Source organism: Phocoena sinus, chromosome 1, assembly GCF_008692025.1.
Source record: "Phocoena sinus isolate mPhoSin1 chromosome 1, mPhoSin1.pri, whole genome shotgun sequence".
In the NCBI taxonomy this organism is placed as follows: domain Eukaryota; kingdom Metazoa; phylum Chordata; class Mammalia; order Artiodactyla; family Phocoenidae; genus Phocoena; species Phocoena sinus.
The window spans coordinates 61,827,357-61,854,110 of record NC_045763.1 but is presented as its reverse complement, the minus strand read 5'-3'; the positions used below and the strand labels follow the sequence as shown (position 1 = coordinate 61,854,110).

The 26,754-nt window shown below is 35.9% G+C and overlaps 1 protein-coding gene across 2 annotated transcripts in view; it reads left to right on the top strand.

The window, feature by feature from the left end:
* Window positions 1-26,754, top strand: part of PTGER3 (prostaglandin E receptor 3) — a 76,049-nt gene that overhangs the window by 12,298 nt on the left and 36,997 nt on the right. The window contains exon 2 of one of the 2 annotated variants that reach the window (XM_032652042.1): window positions 19,626-19,805. The exons of the other annotated variant lie outside the window; for it this stretch is intronic. Within the exon in view, the coding sequence (XP_032507933.1) occupies window positions 19,626-19,805 (180 nt within the window). The remainder of the gene's footprint in view (window positions 1-19,625; window positions 19,806-26,754) is intronic. 2 annotated transcript variants of the gene reach the window in all.

The following is a 26,754-nucleotide window of genomic DNA, read 5'->3' as shown; positions in this document are numbered from 1 at the left end:
ATTCAACATGATACCTACAATTTAGGAGGTTTTTTCTGTTAAGGAGCAGCATCAATTTCATCCTGTCTGTCTCTTCAGGTTTAGAACACTCACATACAGTGGTAAAGTTTTACTAGGCAAACATTTTGCAGCTAGTACAATTCACAAATATTATTCTTTTTACTAAACTATTTATAAAACAAATAAAACTGTTTATTGAGTTCTCATTGCTTAGTGGGGAAGTGTTTGACTAAAGTCAAAATTAGAAAATTTGTTTTGACAGTCTTAAAACTTCTAGCATGATACAGTACAATTGGGATTCTTGCAAACCTGCTTTCGTCTTTTTTTTTTTTTTCTTATAATTATAGAGAAGAAAAAGATCCTGAACCTTACTGAACCTTAGTGTGTTCACAGTGACTCTCTAACATGGAATTCAGGCATGTTTCCATCCAGCACCCTCTCACCCAGATTAAAAGGCTTCAGATTCCTTAGTTTAATCCTTAAGATCTTGGATTTGGCCACATTTACCTCTCATTTTCCATTCCTCCCCCAGCATCCCTATCTTCAGTCATAGAAATCAATCTGAAGTTCCTGGAATGACTCGCACAATTTCACACTTAGAAGTGTGAACTCCGTATTTAAAAACTCTCCAGAAGCTTCTGCTGTTTTAGGGGACAGAGCTTCCCTAATCCTGGAGACTGATTCAAATGCTCTGCTTCTATACTCCATAGTGCATGCACATACCCTTTTTACTTAATTACGCACAGTTATATTTACAATTGTCGTAGTGTTTATTATGACAGTGAGGATGATTGCCCACAGTAGACAAGTGCTTGCTTTACAACAGGCACTGAGCTTAGCATTTCACAGACATAGTCTCATTTTCTTCTGTCAACAGCACTACAAGAGGATACTCTTATCTCCTTTTTCAGATGAGGAAATTGGTTTTTAGATGTTAAGTAACTTTCCCAAGGTCACAAAGTTAACAAAAAGCAGAGCTGACCTTCAAATCTAGATTTGTCTGACTTTATAGCCTATGTAATGAACTGCTAAATGAAATGGCCTCCCTCTTGTTAATATCCATTTATTCGCCTGATGTACTATAAACTGTAAACTGCTAAAGAGCAGAGACCTTGCCATATTTGTCTATAAATCTTCGTAGCCCATAGCAGGTACTCAATAAATGATTGTGGAATGAATGAAGAAATGAAGTTGCAATAAACTGAAGAGGACGCTAGTTTTGGAATCAGAAAATTGAGGTTTAAATTTGGCCTTAAGAGTTTTACATATGTTACATGGTTTTTAATCTTCACATAAATTTTTCAAGGTAGAAGATATTTATCTATTTTATTTTATTATATTACTTTTTCATTTGCTGGGTAAGAAACTTGCTTTAAGTCCCACAGTTGGTAAATGGTATTGAGCAAATCAAACCCAACTCTTTTTTATTCCAAAGCCACCAGTACAACTTGTATCTAATGAAAAATGGTACTAATTTATACAGTAAAACTGTGAGCATTTTTAAAAAATCTTTACACCTTTCCTTTTATTTGTTTACTTTTATTGTTTCCACATTGTTCTTAGTAATAAAAATTCTTAGAAAGACTGAAAAATACAAGGATGGGAGAAACGGCATTGTTTTTGTAAAACAAGAGAGAAGTTATTTAGAAGCAGTGGGTAGAAAACAGCTGTTCCAATGCCTGGTATCCAAAGAAGAAAAAAACAAAAAGATTATTTGGAAAGGTGCCCTGGGGATAACATTTAAACAACGAGGAATTTTAGCAACAATAGGGAAACAATAAAACTAACAAAGGAGGAGAAAAACATGCTTCAAAATATGCTCAAAAGTTTCAGTATATTTATGTTGCCCTCAGTTGTTATTAGAGATGGTATAATATGGTATCTTCAGAATAAAAAACATAATTGCAAACCCAGATTTGGGGCAGCCTTCAGAGTTGATTAATGCAGAAGCTCAGCATTGTCATCCAGCTTGCCCCTTCTTTTGCAGTCTGGCCTCATCCTATGGCTTGTTCCCCTCAGGTAGTAGGATGGTTGCTAGTACATGCTTCCTAGTTCACCTCTAGCAGGAGAGAGAAGCCGTGTTTTTTTCTATGGCTCTCCCCTAAAAATGAAGAAACTTTTCCCCAGATGTCCTTAGGGAACTTCCTCATGGGACTCATTTCCTAGTATGGGGTCATATCATCATCCCTGATGCAGACACTTCCAGTAGCTAGGGATGGGGTCAGCCCTGAAGCACTTAGTCTTCAATGAAAATAGATGTGATGGGAGAAGCAGAGATGGGAGACTGGATGTTGAACAGGCAACCAATAATGGACACTATAGTGATGACATCTATGCAGTTTAATTGAGAGAATACAGGTGGAAGGCCGTCAAAAAGTATAAAGCACTAGACACGCACTGTCCCATATGGTAGCCCGGAGCACTTGGTTATTGGACACTTGAATATGAATACTCCAAATTGAGATATAAGTGTAAAATATATATCAGATTTTGAAGATTATGTACAAAAAGAAAGTAAAATATCTCATAATTTTTACATTGATTACATGTTGAAATAATATTTCAGATATATTTGATAAATTTAAAAATATTATTAAAATCTATTCTACATGTTTCTTTTTACTTTTTAAAATGTGGTTACTATAAAACTTAAAAGTATACATGTGGCTCACATTTGTGGCTTGAATTATTTTCTTTTGGACAGAGCTGCATTAGACCAATGTTCTTCCAATTGTTTTATCTAGGAAAACTACTTCAGTAAGTATCTTTAGAGTAACACATACAAGCAAAGCTGTTCTGGTTCAATGGGGTGGAGAGCTGGATATTTCCAAGTCCCAATAATATCTGTTCACTAATTCCTGCAAAATTATTCTTGAAAATATTTACATCAAATATAGGTTTTTAAATGAAATCAACAAAAGTCCCTAAGATAATAACAGGAATAATTTTACAATTACTCCTATTAAGTTTTTAAGATCTCCCCTGAGAAATTAGTACTGCAATAAAATTCCTCTCGGAACTCACAGGTTAAAGAGAGAGGGAGCTAATGGAGGATCTGTTTATCTTCCATAGAAGCGTATAATTCTCATAAGAGTTTGGCATTTGAGTCATGGGAAAAATAGATTTCTTCCTCATGTTTGGTTAATTCTGGTTCCTATTATTTACTTTGCTGTTGGACCAAATGGTATGAATCCAACTAAATCAACAAATGAGAAAAAAAGCAGCTGAATGGGGGAAAACGTAGAAGATGAACAGGTTACAAGTTCCATGTTCCTGCATTACATATAATATGAATTTAATCTTCCTCAAACTTTGCTCAAATCTGGTAAAAAATTGTAAATGTTAACTATAATTTATGTGATTTTGTAAAGTCTGATTTCCTGAAAATGGAAAGCAGAATCTTTTCAGAAGAGCATTTTGAAAAATAAAGTTTATAATTTGTGATGCAAATATCACATGGTACTTGATGGTGTTCATCTGCCATCTACATAGTGCCTGAAAGGAAAGAGTGATTGTGAAGATGTATTAAAAGGCTGCTACATAAACCTTAATGGATGATGGAGTCAAAAAGGGACTTGTACCTCTACTGGACATGGCAAGTTACCATTCTGTCGTGTGTCATAGCCACATTCTTCTTCATTGGAATTCATGTACTAGCTAAGAGGTGACAGTGAAGGGACCTTTTATGCTTCCTTTTATTATGTTTAACATCTGAATATTAATAATACCAAAACAATAACAACTAATACTTACACAGTACTTACTATAAGTCAGGTTACAATATACATCCATATCTGTTAACACAGCAAACCTGGAAGGTGAATGGGTTGCAGGAATCAATGTCTTCAGTGCTGCTATTTGGAAACCCAAAAGGATAGTCATCAAAAATTTTGGTTGTCACTTTCCCTGCCTCACAAAGGCCAAGCAATAAAAGTGGAAGTTAAACCCAGTTAATACAGTTCTCTTTAAAAAGGTTGAGGCATTGGAGGCTGAGCTTCCTGTCACAGTCAGGAAATCATAGAAAGTTCTTCTTAATGTCAAAGAAAAAAGGATGCCACTGTGTGACACTTTACTCCCCTCAAGTTGTGGATCTGGCATTGCACAATTACCTAGCCCCTATTTATAGTCAACAACAGAATGAGAATTAACTATAAAGAAAGCTGGTAAATTTTATGAGGGAGTGTTTTGTGTTGGGAAAAAGAAAATGTCAGGAAGTTCCCATGCTAATACTAAAAGAATATATATATTCTTTTTCAGATTCTTTTCTGTTATAGGTTATTACAAAATTTTGAGTATAGTTCCCTGTTCTATACAGTAAGTACTTGATGGTTATCCATTTTATGTATAGTAGTGTGTATATGCTAATCCCAACCTAATTTATCCTGCCCCTACCCCTTTGGTAACCATAAATTTGTTTTCTATGTCTGTGGGTCTATTTCTGTTTTGCTTTTTTAAATCTTTTTATTTTATATTGGAGTATAGCCAGTTAACAATGTTGTGATAGCTTCAGGTGCACAGCAAAGGGACTTAGCCATACGTTACATGTATCCATTCTCCCCCAAACTCCCCTCCCATCCAGGCTGGCACACAACATTGAGCAGAGTTCCCTGTGCTATACAGTAGGTCCTTGTTGTTTATCCATTTTAAGTATAGCAGTGTGTACATGTTGATCCCAAACTCCCTCACTATCCTTTCCCCTCATCTTCCCCCTCCAGTAACCATAAGTTCATTCTCTAAATCTGTGAGTCTGTTTCTGTTTTATAAATAAGTTCATTTGTATCTTTTTTTTTTTTCAGATTCCACATATCAGTGATATCACATGGTATTTGTCTTTGGCTTACTTCACTTAGTATGATAATCTCTAGGTCCATCCATGTTGCTACAAATGGAATTATTTCATTCTTTTTTATGGCTGAGTAATACTCTTTTGTATGTATATATACCAAATCTTCTTTATCCATTCATCTGTCTTTGGACATTTAGGTTGCTTCCATGTCTTGGCTATTGTAAATAGTTCTACAATGAACATTGGGGCACATGTATCTTTTCAAATTATAGTTTTCTCCAGATATATGCCCAATATTGGGGCTGCAGGATCATATGGTAACTCTGTTTTTAGTTTTTTAACGAACCTCCATACTGTGCTCCATAGTGGCTATACCAATTTACATTCCCACCAACAGTGTAAGAGGGTTTTCTCCACATCCTCTCCAGAATTTATTACTTGTAGACTTCTTTGATTTTTATGTTTTATTGAAATGTAGTTGACATACAATATTATGTTAGTTTTAGGTGCACTATATAATGATTTGACATTTGCATACATTAGTAACCATCTGTCTCATACAAAGTTATTACAATATTATTGACCATATTCCTTACGCTGTATATTACATCCCCGTTACTATTTATTATATAACTGAAGGTTTGTACCTCTTAATCCCCTTCAACTATTTTGTGCTCCCACCTCCCTCCCTTCTGGCAACCAATTTTTCTCTGTATCGATGGGTATGTTTTCTATTGTTTTTTTAGTCTCTATTTCATTTATTTCTTCTCTAATCTTTATTATTTCTTTCCTCCTAATAACTTTGGGTTTTGTTTGTTCTTTACTTTCTACTTCCTTTAGGTGTAAGGTTAGATTGTTTATTTTAGATTTTCGTTTGTTTGTTTCCTGAGATAGAATTGCATTGCTATAAACTTCCTTCTTAGAGTTACTTTTACTATGTCCCACAGATTTTGAATTGTTGTATTTCCATTTTTATTTGTCTCCAGGAATTTAATTTCCTCTTTGATGCTTCAGTCCCCCATTGGTTGTTTAGTAGCATTTGTTTAGCCTCCATGTGTTTGTGTTTTTTGCAGCTTTTTTCTCTTAGTTGATTTCTAGTCTCATTGTGTTGTGGTCAGAAAAAATGCTTGATATAATTTGTTTTCCTAAATTTATAGAGACTTGTATTTTGGCTAGCATGAGATCTATCCTGGAAAATTTTCCAGGTGCACTTGAAAAGAATGTGTATTCTGTGTTTTTTAGATGGAATGATCTATATATATTTATTAAGACCATCTGCTATAATGTGTCATCTAAGGCCAGTGCTTTCTTATCAGTATTCTGTCTGGCTGTTCTATACATTGATATAAGTGGGGTCTTAAAGTTTCCTACTATTATTGTGTTACTGTCAATTTTTCCCTTTATTTTTGTTAATATATGCTTTATGTATTTAGGTGCTCCTATGTTGGGTGTATATACATTTTCAGTTGTTATATCAATCTCTTTATCATTATGTAATGCCCTTCTATGTCTCTGCTACAGTTTTTTTTTTTAAGTCTATTTTGTCCCTTTTATAAGTATTGCTACCCCACATTTATTTTTGTTTCCATTTACATGGGATGCCTTTTTCCATCCCCTCACTTACAGTCTATGTGTCTTTAGATCTGAAGTGACTCTTTTACAGGCAGCATATGTTATGGGTCTTTTTTTCTTTTTTTAATTCATTCAGCCACTATATGTCTTTTGATTGGAGCATTTAGTCCATATACATTTAAATTAATTATTGATAGATATACTTGTTAATTGTTTTCTGGTCATTTTTATAGTTTTTTTTTCTTTCTTCTTCTTTTGCTCTCTTCTGTTGTTATTTGATAACTATCTTTAGTGTTATGTTTAAATTGCTTTCTCTTTTTTGTGAGTGTATCCATTATAGGTTTTTGGTTTGTGATAGCCACAAGGTTCATGTTTATTATGTTATACATGATTATTTTAAGTTGATGATCTCTTATGTTCAAACACATTTTAACAGCCCTGTACTTTTACTACCCTCTACCACTTTTAATGTTTTTGACATCATATTTTACATATTTTTGTTTTGTGTATACCTTAACTACTTATTGTGGATATAGATGATTTTACTACTTTTGTCTTTTAACCTTCCTACTAGCTTTATAAGTAGTTGATCTACTACCTTTGCTGTATATTTGCCTTTACCAATGAGATTTTTCCTTTTGTAATTTTCATGTTTCTAATTGTGAATTTTTCTTTTCTTCTTAGAGAAGTCCCTTTAACATTTCTTGTAAAACCAGTTTAGTGGTGCTGAACTCTTTTAGCACCACTAAACTCTTTATCTCTCCTTCAAATCTGAATGATAGCCTTTCAGGGTATAAGTTTTTTCCTGTCATCATTTTGAATATATCATGCCACTCCCTTCTGGCCTGCAAATTTTCTACCGAAAAGACAGCTGATAGTCTGATGGGAGTTTCCTTGTACATACCTGGTTGCTTTTCTCTTGTTACTTTTAAGATTCTCTCTTTATATTTAATTTTTGCCATTTTAATTATAATGTGTCCTCATGTGGACCTCTTTGGATTCATCTTGTTTGGGACTCTCTGTGCTTTTTGGACCTGAATGTCTGTTTCTTTTCCCAGTTTAGGAATGTTTTCAGCTATTATTTCTTTAAATAAGTTTTCTGTCTTTTTCTCTCTCTCTTCCTTCTTGGACCTTTATAATGTGAATGTTGGGATGCTTGATGTTGTCCCAAAGGTCTCTTAAACTATCTTCATTTTTTAAAATTCTTTTTTCTTTTTTATGTTCAGCTTGAGTGATTTCCACTACTCTGTCTTCCAGTCCACTGATCCTTTCCTCTGTATCATCTACTCTACTCTTGATGCTTTCTAGTGTATTTTTTAGTTCAGTCATTGTATTCTTCACCACTGTTTGGTTCTCCTCTGTATTTTCTAACTCTTTGTTAAAATTCTCACTGTGTTTTTCCATTCTTCTGAGTTTGTTGAGCATCTTTATGATCATTATATTGAACTCTTTATTGGGTACCTTGCTTATGTCCACTTCTTTCAGTTTTTTTTTTTTGAAGTTTTGTCTTGTTCCTTTGTTTGGAATATATTCTTCTATCTTCTCATTTTGCCTAACTCTCTGTGTTTATTTCTAAGTAATAAGTTGGTCGGTTACATTCCCTGATCTTGGAGAAGTGGCCTTATGGAGGAGATATCCTATGGGGCCCAGCATCACAGTCCCATCTGCTCACCAGAGCTATATGCTCTAGGGGTACCCTCTCTGTGGGCTGTGTAGGCTCTTCCGTTGTGGCAGGGCCCACTACCATGGGTACACTGGTAGGCAAGGTTGGCTCTGACCCAGGTGGCTGCTAGCCTGCTGGTGGCAGGATCAGGTCCTGGGGCTGCTGGCTGTGGGAACTGGGGTTGGGGGGGTGGGTCTGGGCTGATGAAATATACTGGTGGGCAGGTAAACCCCTGGCATTTATAGGCCAAGAGAGGATTCCAAAATGGCACTTTTCAGCACCAGTTTCCTTGTGGTAGAACAAGCTCCCCAAAATGGCTGCTGCCAGAATCTGCTGCTGTCCCCAGAGGGTGTCCCAGTTGCCTCCTCCCTCTCTGGGAGGCTCTCCAAGATCAGCAAATGGGTATGACCCAGGCTCCTTTCAAATGCCTGCCTCTGAGCTGGGATTCGGAGATTGTGAGATTTTGCATGCACTCTTTTAGAGTGGAGTCCCTGTTTCCTACAGCCCTGTAGCTCTCCCATACACAAGCCCTGCTGGCCTTCAAAGCCAAACATCTGGGTGCTCATCTTCCCAGTGCAGGACCCCTGGGCTGAGGAGCCCTATGTGGGGCTTGGACCCCCTCAATCCTTGGGGAGAACTTCTGCAGTTTTAATTATTCTCCTGTTTATGGATCACCTACTCAGGGGTATGGGTCTTGACTATACTGCATCTCCATCCCTCCTACTTGTCTTGTTGTGATTCCTTCTTTATCTCTTTAGTTGTGGAAAATCTTTTCTCTAGTCTTCAGGCAGTTCTCATAGATAGCGTTCTGTAAAAAGTTGTAATTTTGGTGTGCCTATCAGAGGAGGTGAGCTCAGGGTCTTCCTACTCCATCATCTTACCCATACCTCTGTTTTATCTTAAATATTTGCTTCTCCTGTTGATTTTATAGCCCAACCCTCCAGCCTCTTCCAGGTTACTGCTGTAGCTATGAACATTCTAGTTAAACTTATGAGTAATAAGATGTGCTTAGTTCTATTAATACCTAAATTGAAGCTGTCATCTTGGCTAATTATGATAACAGAAAGGAAAAAAAAGATACCAGAGTCTTGAATAAAGATAAATATTAATGAATTTGTTCATTAAGTGAAGCTAAAATCTGTTACCCACAAATGGGTACTAATAATAGTAGGATACTATTATTATTCATTCATTTGTTAATTCAAAACTATTGATTTATTTTTTAAAGATTTATTTACTTATTATTTATTTTTGGCTGTGTCAGGTCTTAGTTGCGGCATGCAGGATCTTTGTTGAGGCATGCAGGATCTCTCATTGTGGCACGCAGGCTCTTTGTTGTGGTACACGGGCTTCTCTCTAGTTGTGGCGTGTGGGTTTTCTCTTCCCTAGCTGTGGCACATAGGCTCCAGGACATGTGGGCTCTGTAGTTGTGGTGTGCAGGTTCCAGAGTGCATGGACTCTGTAGTTTGTGACACGTGGACTCTAGTTGAGGTATGCGAGCTCAGTAGTTGTGGCATGTAGGCTTAGTTGCCCTGCGGCATGTGGGATCTTAGTTCCCTAACCAGGGATCGAACCCGCATCCCCTGCATTGCAAGGCAGATTCTTTACTGCTGGACCACCAGGGAAGTCCCTCAAAACTATTTATAAATCTACAGTGTAATATATTCTGGGCTAGGTCTGTCCTGAGATATACCTAAAAGGATAGAAGTAAGCCCTACTCTTGTAACAATTTTCATCTACTAGAAGAGGCTGGCGATTAAGCAACAATATAAAGTGTGTAGGAGTGATAAAAGTAGTCAAGAATTTTGGGAGTACATATTACGAATTATCTGCTAGGCTTTTGGCAGGGGAAACAGCAGATAAATTGATTTTTCAAATATACACAAAAAATAAGTTGGAATTAGTCAAGTAAAGAAGAGGAGAGTGAGAGTTATAGGACCTAGGGATCCACATTTATAAAAGTCTAGAAGAAAGAAGAACTGGCACTTTTAAAGAACTCAAAGAAGTTCAAAGTAATTGGAATATAGGTGTGGGAGTAACAAATGGTGAGAATTTAGGCTAGAAAGCTCTACAGGAGCCAAATGATAATGAGCCTTCAATGCCCATTTTAAAGGGTTTAGACTTTATACTCAGGGCAATTAAAAGCCATTGAAAAAACTTTTCAAAGTGGAATAACACAATCACATTTTCATTTCAGGAACATCTTGTAAACAGCACGGAGGGGCCCAGAATGGAGGCTAACGAATCATGTAATAGACTACTATGGTAGTTTATATAAGAGATGATGATGGTCTGAATTTAGGGTCAATGGGAGTGAAAATGAAAGAAGTGATAGATTTTAAAAGTATTAGGAAGTTCATTGGAGAATTTGTGATTGATTGGATGTGAGGAATATGACTAATGAGGTGGAATGAGAGAGAAAAAGCTAGACAGAGAGGAATATATGGAGATAAATAAATCAAGATGAACCAAGGATAACTCTTCAGTTTCTGTTTCAGGGGACTGGGTTTACTAAGACAGAGATTAGTGGAGGAGCAGCTTTGAAGAAGATAATGATTTCAGTTTGAACCTCTGCTGAATTTGGTGTGAGACATCTAGGAAGATCTGGGCTTTAGGCAGCTAAATCAATCAATCTGGAGCTCAGAGAAGAGGTACAGCCTAGAGCACATAGATGGGTTTTGAAGTCATTGGGCTAGAAGAAATCGCACAATGAGTTTATGCGGAGTAGCTCCCTCCCATTATATGATATAGGACTGAAAAATGCTAACACTTTCAGGATGGATGGAGGAATAGGAGCCATAAAGGAGACTGCAAAGGGGCACTCAGAGAAGTACCAGGAAAATTAGTAAGAAAATCAGAACAAATGGTAATCTGAATATTTGAGAATATTTGGGTAATGGCAACCTGAACTTATTTGGCAACTTGAATCTTAGGGAAGAGAATGTTTCAAGAAAGGCTGGTAAGTGTCTGGTGGATTTCAAAAAGCCCTTCTTGAGGATTTATGGGCACTGAGGTCAGGCTATAGTAGGTTTAGAAATAAATTTGAAGATAAAGAGGATAGACAACTCTTTGGAGAAGTTCAGCTGTAGCTTCTGGAGCAGTATGTGTAGGGAGGTAAGAATTCCACAGGACGTTTTATTTTCTCAAGGTAGGATAAATTTAGATATGTTAAAATGATAATGGGAAAAAGCCAAAAGTTAAAGATAAAAGAGGAAGGAGATAATTGAGAAAACAAGGCTTCTAACATTCATGAAGGATAGGATCCAGGGCACAGACAGAGGCTGGTCTTAGCTAGGAGACAGGACACATCTTCTGTTTGAACAAGAGGAAAGGAGGAATGGAGAGCTACGATGCTGAATTTGGTACTAAGAAGGTGAAAAGACCCTAAACAGCTTTTTTTTTTTCTGTGATGTGAATTAGGACAGTAGAAAATGTGTAAAATAGCCACTGTGGTGAATGAAAGCGAGAGAGAGAGAGAGAGAGAGAGAGAGAGAGAGAGAGAGAGAGAGAGAGATGAGCTAACTAGGGAATGAGATAAGGAGGCTGGGGATCATGGATTCAAAAAGAGATCCCAGTGTGCCCATATTTACCCAGTGCCCATCCCAAGTACATCATGTGTCTATTTGGATCCTCGTATGAGGTAAAGTTCTCCCACAGCACAGATCTAAAAATGAGTGTCATTTTGACATGAAACAAAGTTAAATAAGAAGTTATATCAGGTTAGAATCACAGTATTAGCCTGTGTTGTATACTTACTGTGGCACAGGAGGGGATTCTTTTGCGTATCATGGCTGTACTGTCCGTGAATCTCAGATGCCAGTACTTTACCACTAAACATCACATTCCCTTTAATAAATCAAACTGAATTTGTCTATTAAATTAAATGTTTTGACCCATTGTAAGAGTGTCAGACTGTTTACCTATTAGTTGTTAAATTAGTCACACATTGACTACCTAAGAATTCAACTTAAAATGACCACGTGATGGTTCTAGGATGGATTGTGATGCTAAAATTTTGCCAATAAATTATATAGTAGGTTATTTTTTATACCTAAGCTTTCAAGTACTCTAATATTAATGCTTCTTTTCGAAGTGTGAAAGTAACACATTTGTTGTGGAGAATTTGGAAAACAAAGAAAAATATAGATAAGAAAATAGAAATCACCCTAACTTCCTACTCAGAGTTAACTGCTTCTAGTATTTTTCTATATATACACACAGAATTGTTTTTTTAATTGGATTATATTATGTAATAAACATTTGTTTTCACTTTTCACATCCTGAACATTTCTTCACGTTATTAAATATTCTTCAGAAACATGATTTTAAATGTTAACATTGGAAAGCATACTACATATTATGCACATTGAGAGATGTTCCATAATTTGAACATTGTCCTTTTGTTGGCCATTTAAGTTTTTAATTTTCTTTTATATTGAGGAGAATATCCCTGCACACAAAACTTAGCCCACATCTCTGATTCCTTCCTTAACCATTTAGCTGCTCTTAATTGTCACTAATACTGTGGTTCTCTCTGAGTGTAAGATAGTAGGATAGAGCATTTGGGATTTAAATGAAACAATATTTTGGAAGAAAACAAAACTATCCTAATTCTAAACATTTGTAAACATTAATGTTCCTTAAACCTTGACAAAGACATATTGTCTAGACTCTCTTGATACCTGAGATACAAAAGTTTGAAATATAATAAAGATACCTCTTCTGACATGAGTATTACAAAGCTAATCTATCATCCATAATCCAAGAAATGAATGTTTTTATAGAGTAGATTTTGCCTTCCCCCTTTCAGCCAGAATTTGAATACTTGTTACTGACATTTTTTGACTATTCTAATAGAAAGATAAATATTTATCTAGACATATGTACTGAGCTATACTGAGCCACACAGATTTTACAGTTCATACTAATTGAGAGAAGAAAGTAATTCCTAGGTACCAAATAATGTGGTGGCAGGCTGCAGCCTTCTTTACAATTTTGAGTTCCCCTGTGTAGTGATTGGATAATTCAGCATTACCAAATATTTTTAAAGTGCAAATTTGAAGGTTTTTTTTAAATAACTCTACTAGGTAGAAATTTAAGGAAAGCAGACTTATAGATCATACATTCATTTCCTTGCACTATTCCCCTAAGTGTCCCCTATTCTTTCTTTGAACCTCAAAGCATTCTGTTTCTAGAAACCTATACAATAATGCAGTAGCCTGGGGCTTGGGGAGAGGTATGCTGTGTAGATTGAAGGTGTTAATTATCCTTACCTCATTTTAATTTTCGCAACTGCACTACTAGATGGAGAAGATGCTTAGTAAGCATGTATTAATCATGTTTTAGAGAAGAAGAGAAATCAAGATTCAAAGTTAGGTAACTTGTCCCCAAACTAGAAGCAGAGCTGAGTCAGATTTATGGCAGGTCTTTAACTCTTGATCAGTGTGTTTGCCTAAGCCTGAACTTCTAAAATATCTCCTCCTAAAGTTTCATGAATTCTTGTCCCTTGTCTTCTTACACTGTCCACTTTCTAACTTTGTAGTTTTCCTCTCTCTTGCATTTCCCAAAAGACACATTTGGGGTTTTCCTGCAGAAGAGTTTTGTCTTTTGTTCCACATCTTTTACTTTTTGGTTTCTTTTCTTTTTCAAATTAAATCCTTATTCATTTTCCAGTTTTGCCCCAGAATTCATCAGAAAAAAATTAGCCATAGAAGTATATGTAAGAGACCATCCAGTCCAACCCCATGGCTTACTAGTAAATTTAATAAAGCACAGAGAGTAAATGACTTGCTTAAAGTCATAATTGGGGGCAGAGCCAGGGTAGGATTTGCTTCTTCTGATTCTTAGTCCATTGTTGTTTTGAAACATTTAATAAAATTGCATAATAGTAAAGATGAAGTAATGCAACTTCTAGTAACTTTTCTTAATGTGTATGAACTGTTTATTTCCAACTTTTCCAGATTAGATAAAGAGGAGAAGCTTCTGAAACAAAGTCTAGAATGCTGGGATGATTTGGCAATCTGAGAACAGAGTTGTAACCAGATTGAAAAGACTACAATTGTTTCTTAAATCTGCAGTGAAACTTCTTCTCATGAAAGTCCTTCAAATTATGTGATTAAGTAGTTCAAAGCTCCCAGACTGGTTTCAATGTATTATAATGTAGCACATTTATCAAACTGTACAGGGAGTTTCCAGTGGAGCAGGTTATTCTCCCATAACCTGACAACCGGAGATTACTGAAAACAAAACATCATAAATAAAAATTGGCTGTGAGGAAAGTTCTCTTACACATTATATTAGGAATAATCTGGAAATGCATAAAAACCACGTAATGGAGCCTAAGGGAAAATAAAAATTTTATTCCCTCCCCACAAATTAATTTTTCTGGGTTTTCTCATTTATCATCTTCAATAGATATATGTAGCCTATAGCCCAAGGCATTTTTGGACCAAGAAATAAAATACTGAAGGTTTTTAAATGTGTACTTTTAAATCCTACTGTAGTAAAATAAAGTCCAAATGCAGAATATTAAAAACAATCTTCCGGGGATTCCCTGGCTGTTCAGTGGTTAGGACTCCACACTTTCACTTCCAGGGCCCGGGTTCAGTCCCTGGTTGGGGAACTAAGATCCCACAAGCTGTGCGGTGTGACCAAAAATAAAAAGTCTCCTTGGTTAGTGTTTTGTATATTTAAAAGATCATTATCACTGGGGAAGGGACAAATCGGACAAATCTTCCTTTAGGATGGAGAAAAGTAATTGCCCTTGACACTAGGCAGGGATGGAAAATTTAGGGGTTACTGATGTAGTTGTGTTCCTCGCTATCACTGTACAAAAAGAACTCTCTCTTCCTGCTGATAACCGGAGAAGAGGCAAGAGGCCTGGGAGAGTCACATGGAGCCTGGAGAAGATGCTGACAGAAGAGCGGTAGCTCTGTTTAACCACAGCTGGTCTCACGGCTCCCTTGACCAGATAGTTATATGAGGCTGTTTAGAAGGAGCAATTGTGCAGCGTGTTTCCTGAAAAAATAGCTTCAGTGGTGGCCAAGCATCCTGGTTTTTGTTTGTCCCTTCTCCCTTGTAGAATGGGACTAATAGGAATAATCTACCTGAAGTCTATATATTGATGCCAAAGTTTTTCTCCCAAAGTCTGATCGTCTAAAATATATTTGCAAAAATTCTCATCACTGTTCAGCTCCTTAAATAGAAGGATGTCTAATATAGGACACCTAATATCAAGGTGTCCACAGGGCTCTATTCCCTGCTGGAAGCTCTGCGGGAGCATCGGAGACTCCTTTCCTTGCTTTTTTCATGGATGTTAACTTGCATTTATGTTTAAAATTAAACAAGGAATTAAGAGTTCTACTTCCATCCCTGCTGCCATTTGGAAATGGCGATATCATGCTCACTGCCTCTAATTCCAATTATCTTCATGCTGCACATCTCATGAGTTCTGGGAAAGCTCGAGTGTCTCTTCCCATGTGCTAGCTATTGCTTACAGAACTTGGTTTCATAATTTCATAATCACTGCATTGTCATTAGGAAATTACGGGAAACTACAGTGGACTAGCCAATGTAAGGCATATGAAACCTGTATTAGCCTAATAAAAATAATTTTAAATTATTAGCCTCATAAAAATTAATTTTTAAATAATCAAGAAGGACTGTGTAAAATGACTGAAATTCCATTTTAATAAGTAATTTTATGAATTTTCCTGATTATAAAAAATTAGAGAAATCCAACACTTTATTTTGTAAAAGAAAATGAAAATGTAACTTAAGTGAGTTTTTAAATCATTCTAGATGAGGCTCAGAACACTTCCTGAAAGATGGTAAGTGGTCAAATATATTTAATTATTGGATGAGGTGAGGGACTGAAAGAGTTAGCACCAATAGCTTATAAAAAGAAGACGAAAGAATTAATAACCACGTGTTTTTCTTAAAGGCAACTGAACTGAAAATACAGTTTTATACCTTTTAGTCAAAGACTGAGATCTAACTGATGTAACTTGAATAACAGGAATGCATTTTTACATGTTGCAAATATAGAAATTGAGATAATTTATATAAGAGTTAGGATGAAGTTTACTTTTACTTTATGTTTAAAAAAAAGTTTCCTAACAAAGTGTACAAAGTAAGGAAAATTGCTAGGATGTTTTATCTGAGAGAGAGAATAAGTTGTTTTCAAGCTCATACCTCCCCATCCCCTTTCAGCATTTGTTGAGAACTCACTCTGTGGGTGTATTAGTTTTCTACTGTAGCTCTTTAACAAATTACAAACTTGGTGGCTTAAAACAATACAAATGTATCTTACAGTTCCGTAGGTTGGAAGCCTGACATGGGTCTCACTGGGCTAATATCAAGGTATGCACAGGGCTGCATTACTTTCTGGAAGCTCTGAAGAAGAATCAGACTTGTTTCCTTGCTTTTTTTTTTCTTTTTCTTTCAATTTCTAGAGGTCGTCTATAATTCCTTAACTCATGGCTCCCTTCCTTCATCTTCAAAACCAGCAGCACTGCATCTCTCTGACCGTTCTTCTGTGGACCCATCTCCCTCTGACCACAGCTGGAAAGGTTCTCAGATTTTAAGAACCCGTGTGATTACATTGAGCCTACCCATATAATTCAGGATAATCGCCCCATCTTGAGGCCCTTAACATTCATCACATGTGGGAGGTAGTGTTCAGTTCACAGGGCTCTGAGCCAGCATCAGAAGATACTAATGTAGATATATTTATTTTAAATAATTTTGGTGTATTTGGTGTATTCATATTTATTAATGAAGGGAATAATCAACTCCCTTTAAACAAAAGACTTTCCTAAATTGCTTGAAATGTTTTTATGTACATAAAAAATTTAAAATAGTTTAATAATTGTTTAATAATAATAATTCCATTGCCTTCTGCAAGTCTACATATTTTACATAATTTAATTGTAATAACAATACAATTATATATACATGATAGTATCTTACATTCTTTTCTTTTCACTTACTTCATATATATATTATTAAGCAAACAGGCTGTATTTTATTAAACTTTACTCCTGATACTAGAGATTTATTTGTTTGCAGTTTCTTACTAGATTAGATAATTCTTCACTGAACATTCACTTATTTGTCCAGCTTTTTCCTTTTATTGAATAAATTCCTTGGAAAAAATTCCTTTGAAAGAAATTGCAGAGTCAGAATGTATGCCTACCCATTTTTCTCTTCTTATTTGTCTATAGAGCCATAATTTTGTTCAGGTATTAGGTGGTAAATTGGTCAAGGACCAGGGTGTAAGCCCCAGAGAATGTATTTGTCTTATAAGCCAAACCTGGAAATTTCCATCTCCTGTGCCAGTGATTGGTTTAAGAATTACCTGTGACTCAATTCTGTCCAGTAAGACCAAGCTGACGTTTTCATAGCTGGTAAGGATTTGATCAGAGCCAAGATTTAGAACACCGAATCTGTGTAGTGCTGACATCTATTTGCACCATCGGGCTGTGTGTTATCACTATAATTCAGATAAGAGGAGGAGCTGAACGAGGATGAGACTGGAACAAGAGCAAATGGCAGTGCAGAGGACAAGGCAAAAGAAGGATTCAAAGGTGACTCTGACGTGTTGAGCCAGGGTGACTGTGTAAGAAAGAAAGTGCCATTGTTGGGATGGTAGGTTTGTGGGTGTTTGGGATGCCCAGGGATGTTGGGACCCCTTCAATTTGGGATGTGTGACCTGAGGACAGAACATCCAAATAAATGTGAGCCTTAAGAGAGAGACATTTTGGGTTCAGTAGAAATGTACCGTGAGCAACACATACAAGTCACATATATAATTTTAAATTTTCTAGTAATGTCATTTTTTAAAAAGTAACAAGAGGGGCTTCCCTGGTGGCGCAGTGGTTGAGAGTCCGCCTGCCGATGCAGGGGACACGGGTTCGTGCCCCGGTCCGGGAAGATCCCACATGCCGCGGAGCGGCTGGGCCCGTGAGCCATGGCCGCTGAGCCTGCGCGTCCGGAGCCTGTGCTCCGCAGCGGGAGGGGCCACAACAGTGAGAGGCCCGCGTACCGCAAAAAAAAAAAAAAAAAAAAAGTAACAAGAAACAAGTGAGGCTAATTTTAATAATGTACTTTATTTAACACACTATATCAAAGATAGTATCATTTCATTAGTCATTACATATCCCAGCACCTCAATTTTCTCCAGCCACGTTTCAAGTGCTTAATAGTCATGTACGTCTAGAAAGACCAGTTTAGGAGCTGGTAATAAAGTCAGCACCTTTCTTTGTTTGCAGGTGTGAACCCATGTTCGGGTTGTTCCTGCTTTTGTTTTGCTGTTACGAACAATGCTGTAATGAATAGTCATACACACAACTTCTGGTGCAGCAGTTAGGGGCAGTGTACTCTTGGGAGTGGGACTTGTGCACAGCAGCAGCAGAGACAGGCCTCACTGTCTTCCCAGGTGGCTGCTGCAGCTCACGCCCCTGCTAGTAGGATGCAAAAGCACCCACATGGCTCCACACCCCAAAGTCACGTTTCATTTTTGTCAAGCTAGTGGGTATAAAATGGTTTCTTACTCTGTCATAATATTCATTTCTCTGATGATTAATGAGCTTGAATACCTTTCCAGATCCATTTGAATCTTCATTTTGTTCTCTTCTGTGGAAATCACAAATATTTATTCATTCAAATATAAGTATATTTATATTATGTATGTTATAGATGTCATATATTATATTTGTCTATGGATCATATATTCGTTTACAAATGGTTGTTGAACACCCTCTGCTAAATACTGGTCTAGGTACTGGGAATGAACTAGTGAGGAAAAAATGATATAGTCCCAAATTCTGCCTTCATGGAGTTTACATTCTAGTGTGTGTGCAGTGACCAGGGAGAGACCAAAAAGAGGTAAAATGCTGTCTGACGTATGTCAATGAACCTGGGTTTAAGTCTGGCTCAGCCATTTTACGTCATTAAACCTTGGTTTCTGCAATTGTAAAAAGGAGATGGCAATAATATTTATCTTCTGTTGTTTATTAAATACATATGTAGAACTTGACACAGTGTCAGGCAAATTGTAAGGATTCGGCAAGTGCTAATGACAAGAAGAAGAAGAAGGAGAAGAATAAGAAGAGGAAGAAGAAGAAGAAAAGAAAATATAACTACTATTTTCCCCTTTCATGCTTCTATTTTTTCTTCTAGGTTTTTTTTTTTCTTTTTTTCCAGTTACAACTACTGAAGTTTCAGATTACATATGTTTTGTTTTTTTTGAAGCATTGGCTCTCGTTTAGGTGTCAACCTCCTGGTATTTTCTGCAGCAAGACAGACGACTTTGGCTAATTTTGAGATGTGTTGTTTTCCAACTTCTTAAATCCCAAGAACCAAGAGCCTGAGTACATGTACTTTTAAAAAATCTGCATCACGTTGAATAGGCAAAAATGTGGGAAAATCCAGAGGAATATTTTATATAATTCAGGGCTGTGTTCTGTGAGTATAAGTGTTGCTTGAATTGATCATTTCAATCCAACAACCAATGGATTGTTAATTTATGTGCAAAGTACTGTGTAGGGGAGATGCATATGACTTTATTAATCTTTGGAATAATAATTTGTCCCTTTTTCTTAGATAATGATGTTGAAAATGATCTTCAATCATACATCAGTTGAGCACTGCAAGTCGTACACAGAAAAGCAGAAAGAGTGCAGCTTCTTCTTAATAGCTGTTCGCCTGGCTTCACTGAACCAGATCTTGGATCCCTGGGTTTATCTGCTGCTAAGAAAGATCCTTCTTCAAAAGTTTTGCCAGGTAGCAAATGCTGTCTCCAGCTGCTGTAATAATGGAAAGAAAGTACAGACGATCTCACTATCCAATGAAATAACACAGACAGAGGCATGAAAGAGAACTCTTAATCAACTTGCATGTTCACAGCTTTTGGCAACAAATAGCCCTAAACCTTACTGTGAATTTAGGCATATCTGGCATGCCACTGTTTATGCATTGAAGTAGAATTTGTGATATAAGGCTAAATGGTCTCAGAAGCATAGATAATCCCCTATGTGCCAGAAGTATTCAAACACAAACAAAGGAAAATAGATTAAGAATAGTCTAGTGTTTGGGGGACTCTGTCATTTGTAGCTGAATATGTGATTATTTATTAGGTGAAGACTTTTTCTTCTATATAAATGATCTTGGTCTGTGATGGGGGTGGGATGGGAATAGTTAATATTCTAGTATTCTGAATACATGGGGAATTTAACGCACAGATCGTTGAAGACAAGGTTTGTTTTTGCTCAAAACCTTGGCCTTCTGCTTTCTCTTTTACTCTCTCTCTCTCTCTTTCTCTCTGTGTCACTCTTATTCCCCTTACATTTTTTTTAAAAGTTGAGTTAGGATTAAAAAAAACATCTATAATGTATCCACAAGTGTTCATTGGTACTGATGTTATTTAGATATTGCTCAATATGTGAATTAGCTGCTAGCCTTACAAAGTTTAAGTTTTGGTTGGGTTGGTAATTAGGTTTATTCATTATCTGAATAAGAGTCAGTTCCATTTATTTCAAAAATGACAGAGTTTGTGACCATCCAAATTGCTAAATGTTCTTCCTTTTGATTACATTTTTAATTCCTACAAGCCTGCAGAAGATTCGTAAAACTGTGCTTGGGAGTCAGTGAAGTGATTTTTCAAAATGCTATTTAAGGACTGATTTGAACACTATATATAGGTACTCTGGCTAATTATCTTCCCTGATTTTCCACCAAAAGTATTCTCTTCAGTATTTTGGGTATTTAAATACTAACTCTGATTCTAACACCAATAAATATTTTGAAGCTTCCATAAATACTTTCCATAGTTTGGCCTATTTATAGGATTAGGAAATTAATAATATTGATCCCTCACAGCACTTTCTCTGCTCTCTTCTCAAAGTAGCTCTATCTAAATATTTATTCTTAAAATGTTTCTCTCAGGGTCTACATATGTACAAACCTTGATAGCTAAGCTTGATATCTTTTTGGCACAAGTAGGTCACTACGTTAAATTTTGAGAATTACACTTAAACAGAAGATTTCCCCAACAAACACAACAATCTTTCAAATCAGACCTACATAATATGTTCTTCATACTCTTTAGAGCATTCATTTTGCAGACTTACTAACATTTTCTCATGAAGATTTTTTATTTGCTTTTTTCTTTACTGCTTTCCTAGTTTTAAGAAACTTGAGATTTATTTATACTCCTTTATAGTAACTACATTTGTGTTTGTGTTCAGTAAGCATTTGGGGAAGAATTAATTCTAAGAGGTACAAAATATCTATTAGATTAATATGTACACCACTCTAAGTCAATCAGGAGGAATCAATTTAAATGACCATGTCAAATTGAGTGAGAAGGCAAGATATGCTGGGAGCAGAAATAGAGACACAGATGTAGAGAACAAATGTATGGACACCAAGGGGGGAAAGTGGCGGAGATGCGGGGTTGGTGGTGGGATGAACTGGGAGATTGGGATTGACATGTGTAATCCCATATGTGTAAAATAGATAACTAATAAGAACCTGCTGTATAAAAAATAAATGAATAAATATAATTCAAAAATTCAAATAAAAGAAAAAAATCTGCTGGGAACACTTTTGTAACTCATGATCGTTCCACTAGTCTAGGTTTTGGAAAAAATGATGATAAATAACCTATACTAAAACCCCATTATAAAATCTCTCTATGCCATAGAATTGGATTATCCTACAGGTCACCTCATGGAGGATGAAACAAAACTACATACTTTTTTTTTCAGGAAAAAAGTGCACTTAAATGATCTTATAGTGAAGAGGTTTTACCTCTTGAGTGGTCCTCATACTCTAGGTTTAGATATACACATAGTATAGATCCAAGTGGTATGAGCTTGATTGGGTTATTTCTTCCAGCACCTAGTACAGCACTTGGAATATAGAAAGTGTTCAATGACTGTTCAGAGAATGAATGAATCATTATCTGCCAAAAGCAAGTGCACATTGGTGGGGCCCCACAGTATGGTTGAAGTGCTTCATTCCATTACAGACCATCAAGCTGATAAAGTGAATGATCTCTGCTTGTTTAATTACAGACACACAAATTTATCTTCAGATGTGCAGTGTCATATTGCTGCATAACAAAGAGCGTTATTTGTATTACTAATTTAAGAGACTGCTACTCCCAAGTGGTAATTGAGATTATTGTCAAAGAAATATCACTTTTCATCAAACCACAGAAATGCATAAAGACAAAACAGCCTAAAACTCATGCTTAACTACAAAACAAATTCCTGCCCAGGGATACATGGTAGTTGTGGATGATGGCAGTTTTTGAACAAGCTTGAAAAGGAATCTAAAAAAAAAGTGGTTCTGAAGAACCTAGAGTCAGGACAGAAATAAAGATGCAGACGTAGAGAATGGACTTGAGGACACAGGGAGGGGGAAGGGTAAGCTGGGACGAAGTGAGAGAGTGGCGTGGACATACATACACTACCAAATGTAAAATAGCTAGTGGGAAGCAGCTGCATAGCACAGGGAGATCAGCTCAGTGCTTTGTGAACACCTAGAGGGGTAGGATAGGGAGGATGGGAGGGAGACGCAAGAGGGAGGGGATATGGGAACATATGTATGCATATGGCTGATTCACTCTGTTGTACAACAGAAAGTAACACAACATTGTAAAGCAATTATACTCTAATAAAGATGTTTAAAAAAAGAAGAATTAATGAATAGGTAAATAATTGAAACAAGTAATTCTGGAAGAAAGATCTGGACATAAGAGGCTACCTTTTTAGTAGAGACTTTAAAATATAATATTATTGTCCAAATAAAAAAAGGAGATGGAAAAGGAAGAATTATGTAAACAGCATGTGAGTTTTGTTATGTAGGCAGCCATTTGTTAGTACATGGAAACCTGATAAGAAATTTAAGTCCTAAATGATATCAGTCGTTGGATGATAGCTGAAGTTAGATTTCAGAGATGTTGTTCAGAGGCCCTAGACGTGGTTAGGAAGTAAACATCTAAAGGCACTGCAGAAGAGTATGTCAGTTTCCACGTTTAAGTTCATTGGCCTTTAAATTCACTCGCATATACTTAGTTTATCCATGCATATATCTGAGCAGGAAAAAAATGCATGCATAAATTATGGGAATTACAAAACTTCTCAGTATTGGTTAAAAAAAACATAGAGACCTAGGAAACTAAATAGAAAGTAGTGAGTGAATGCAATGTAGAAATATATGTAATGTCAGCTGTCGTAGATTTTACGAAGCAGTTTTGATTTTCCAAACAGTGAATTTAAACCGCTATGTTGTGTCACAGAAGAGAATGATGACATGTCAACCAATTAGAACAGTTTACTTTTCAAATAAAATAAGTATGGTGGATATCTTTAAAATATTTTAAATTGAAGAAACAAATGTGTTATCCCAAGATTTATCAAATTTACCTAATGCTATATATGAAGTTATTTTAAGTAAGCGTAAGCATTTAATCATGCCAGATTTAAATGATTGTCAATTTTAAAGTGCACATATATACTGAACACTTCTTTATTATATAAAAGACCTTTTGACCATGTTATGGAATAAAATTGTGGAAGCTCATGTAAAAGTTAACTATAAAAGACCCTGTGACCACACTGGCATTGAGTAATAGACAAACTAAAAACTTTGACAAAACAGTATTTTAATAAGGTGGACAATCTGTGGCAATATTCTAATATTAAATTTTCAAGAATTTTATTTATTTAATACTTTATATGTTTTTGTTGGTTTTGACCCCAGATTAGTGATCTGCTTTCAGTCTTCCCCATGTCAGTTTTCATAGTTCTTTGTATTGGGATTAAGTCAGCTACAGAAAATAGAAAAATTTTGTTTTATGAAATTTTAGGCACATATATTACCCATTTATTCTCATATTTTAACCCCAAAGCTTCTCTTGAAATATACAGATTACTAGAAGATGAGTGACACAGAGAGACTTTATTACTACAGAGAGTATTTATTACTACAAACATATAAAAAAGCTTAGTATGGAATAATTAAAATTTCCATGATTTACCTCTGTAAAAATTTAGGTCACCAACCATGCCCAATCTTCACAACTGCTTGTTTATTGCTAGCTTTGTGATTGTGTTATGTCTCAAATCTGCAAAAATTTAGGTCTAAATAAATGAAAAGAATTGTTCAATGAATGAGATTATAACATTTTTTAAATGAAGAGTAATATTGTGGCTAAATCGACAGAACTGTTTTCTGAGTTGCAATACAGTGCTAATAAGAGGTGACATAATCTGTGATGTTTCCTAACATAGGTTATAATAGGGTCTATTTACAAAATTTGGAAATCAGTCTAAAACTCACATGCAGATTTGTTAAGAAGCTGCTATCTGTTCAGAATTCTAAGACTACTGACAGGTGGTGATTACGTATGAAGCATGAAACAGAGAATTAGGGAAAATTCAAAAATTAAACTCCATTATACTGGTATCATTAATATAGCTACTAATTACATGTAAAAGTTCATTTCCCCTAGATTTCTCTCATGCAAAAGGTTTCAATTTTATAATGATTCATGTTGTAGTTATTAAGTAAAATTTTTCACATGCCTTCCCTGAATGCCTTTTTTGGATTGAGTCCACCTATAAAACTGAAGAAAGTAAAAAGAGTAGTACAGGGTGACTTTGTTCTCAAAGTGACAAAGGGAAAACTGAAACTATACATATTTATGAAAGACTTGAACAAGTCTAGAAATGAGGCACTTTTTTTTTCTAAAAGAGGTCGACAATTATTTTTTTGTACGCGGGCCTCTCACCGCTGTGGCCTCTCCCTCTGCGGAGCACAGGCTCCGGACGCGCAGGCTCAGCGGCCATGGCTCACGGGCCCAGCCGCTCTGCGGCATGTGGGATCTTTCCGGACCGGGGCACAAACCCGTGACCCCTGCATTGGCAGGCGGACTCCCAACCACTGCGCCACCAGGGAAGCCCCCATATAGTCTCTATTTTATAATTCCTAAAGTGAGGATTCTATTTAAAGGCTTATAATTTATACAAGTTGAGTTGTAAATCATTACATTATGATACCACAAGACAAGTACATTTTGATTCTCTAGAAATGCAGTTCAATCAGACATATACCATATTTATTCATATATAAATCACACACTATCTATTGAGAATGAAAATTATTTTATTTTCAGAAGTTTTAAATCAATCTGTTTCAAAGCATAACTCAAATATCCACTGGAATGCTTATTTCCTCATTAGGAACGAGACTGTTTCCCCAGTGCCCTTGCCTCCAGCCTGTTTTTCCATTTTCTCATGGAGAAGAAGTAACAGAAATAATTACTATGGTGAAGCTGGGATTGTTTTTAAGAGAGAGAATGGTTTCACATTTCTAATATGCTAACATCCTAATATATGAAATATCTGAGTCTGCTTTTTAATATCTGCTTTGATGAAATAATTTTATTATGGGAGTAAAGATAAGAAGGAAAGAGATTACCATCAGATACAAATTAGCCTTTTCAGGCTTTTTGAGCATTTTAGAGATGATAGCACTTCTAAATTATTTTAGAGCAGATCTTAAGTCCTTTTGTTAATTGTTTTAGAATTAGAATATTTTGACTTTTTAATTAAAGTGAATCAGATATCTAGCCAAAAGCTAGCTAATCACCAGACTTTAATAGTTATTTGAAAATAGTTTCTTTCCATGATTTTCAGCTTCTGTAGAAATCAAAGCTGTAATGTTCAGCAGGAGAAAATGTGTATGACTTACTAATGGACTTCAATGTTCTTTCAGCTTTTGAAATGACACTCATATGGAACAGGCATGGAGGGTGGGACAGAGAACAAAGAGAAAGAGGTGAAGGAAAACCTGTGTATTTCTAACTTGTCAAGATTCTTCATCCTTTTAGGCCATTTCACAGAAGCAAGGAGAGGAAGAGGCCACATTTATCTTTTCATAATTGAGCATCAGTAGGACAAAGCGAGGGGTGGCCAGTGTTCTTTTCTGTAAGAGTGAATGTTAAATTCACTCAACTCATCACTGACTGCTAAACTCTTTTTCTTCCCAATCTTCCTGCATATATATGAAATATCTTACCTTCTCCCTCTTCTTTAACCAAACAATTTTGTACAAATAGCATAAAGTCGAACATTTCTTTAAGGAAACAAATTAAAAATAGGCACTGATTATTTTGATCTGTTTACAACAAATGAATATATTATTTTCAAAATGTATCTAAGTAAGAATTGAAATCATTGGCACTTTAATCAATCATGTAAAATTCAGTATAGAAAGTGTACATTTCTCCACCTCTCCTACTCAGCATCCCATCCCTACACACTTGGTTAAATGGGAAGATATACTGTTGTCACCTTTATGTAGTTAGTTATCTTAAGTGTATTTAAACATATCTTCCAGTATGTTTTAAAGGGTAGTCTTCAATATGGTGGAGACAAAAAATAAAAGAGACTATGAAAAGTACATTAGAATTTTGACGGCATTCTAGTCAGAGCCAGTCTGTATACTTAACAAATGTACGTTATTTATGTTGTGCTTGTCAATGGGAAATAAAGTCGAATGTTCTGAAATGTCCCTGTCTTTCTTTCCTGATGCCAACTCATGTCAGGAATGTTTTACTTATAATCACATTAAGCATTTTGCTAAAATCCTATTTGATATGCTTTGCCAAAATAACGGCACAATGTAATGCAATAGCATCATCCTATCTGTAACATTTAAA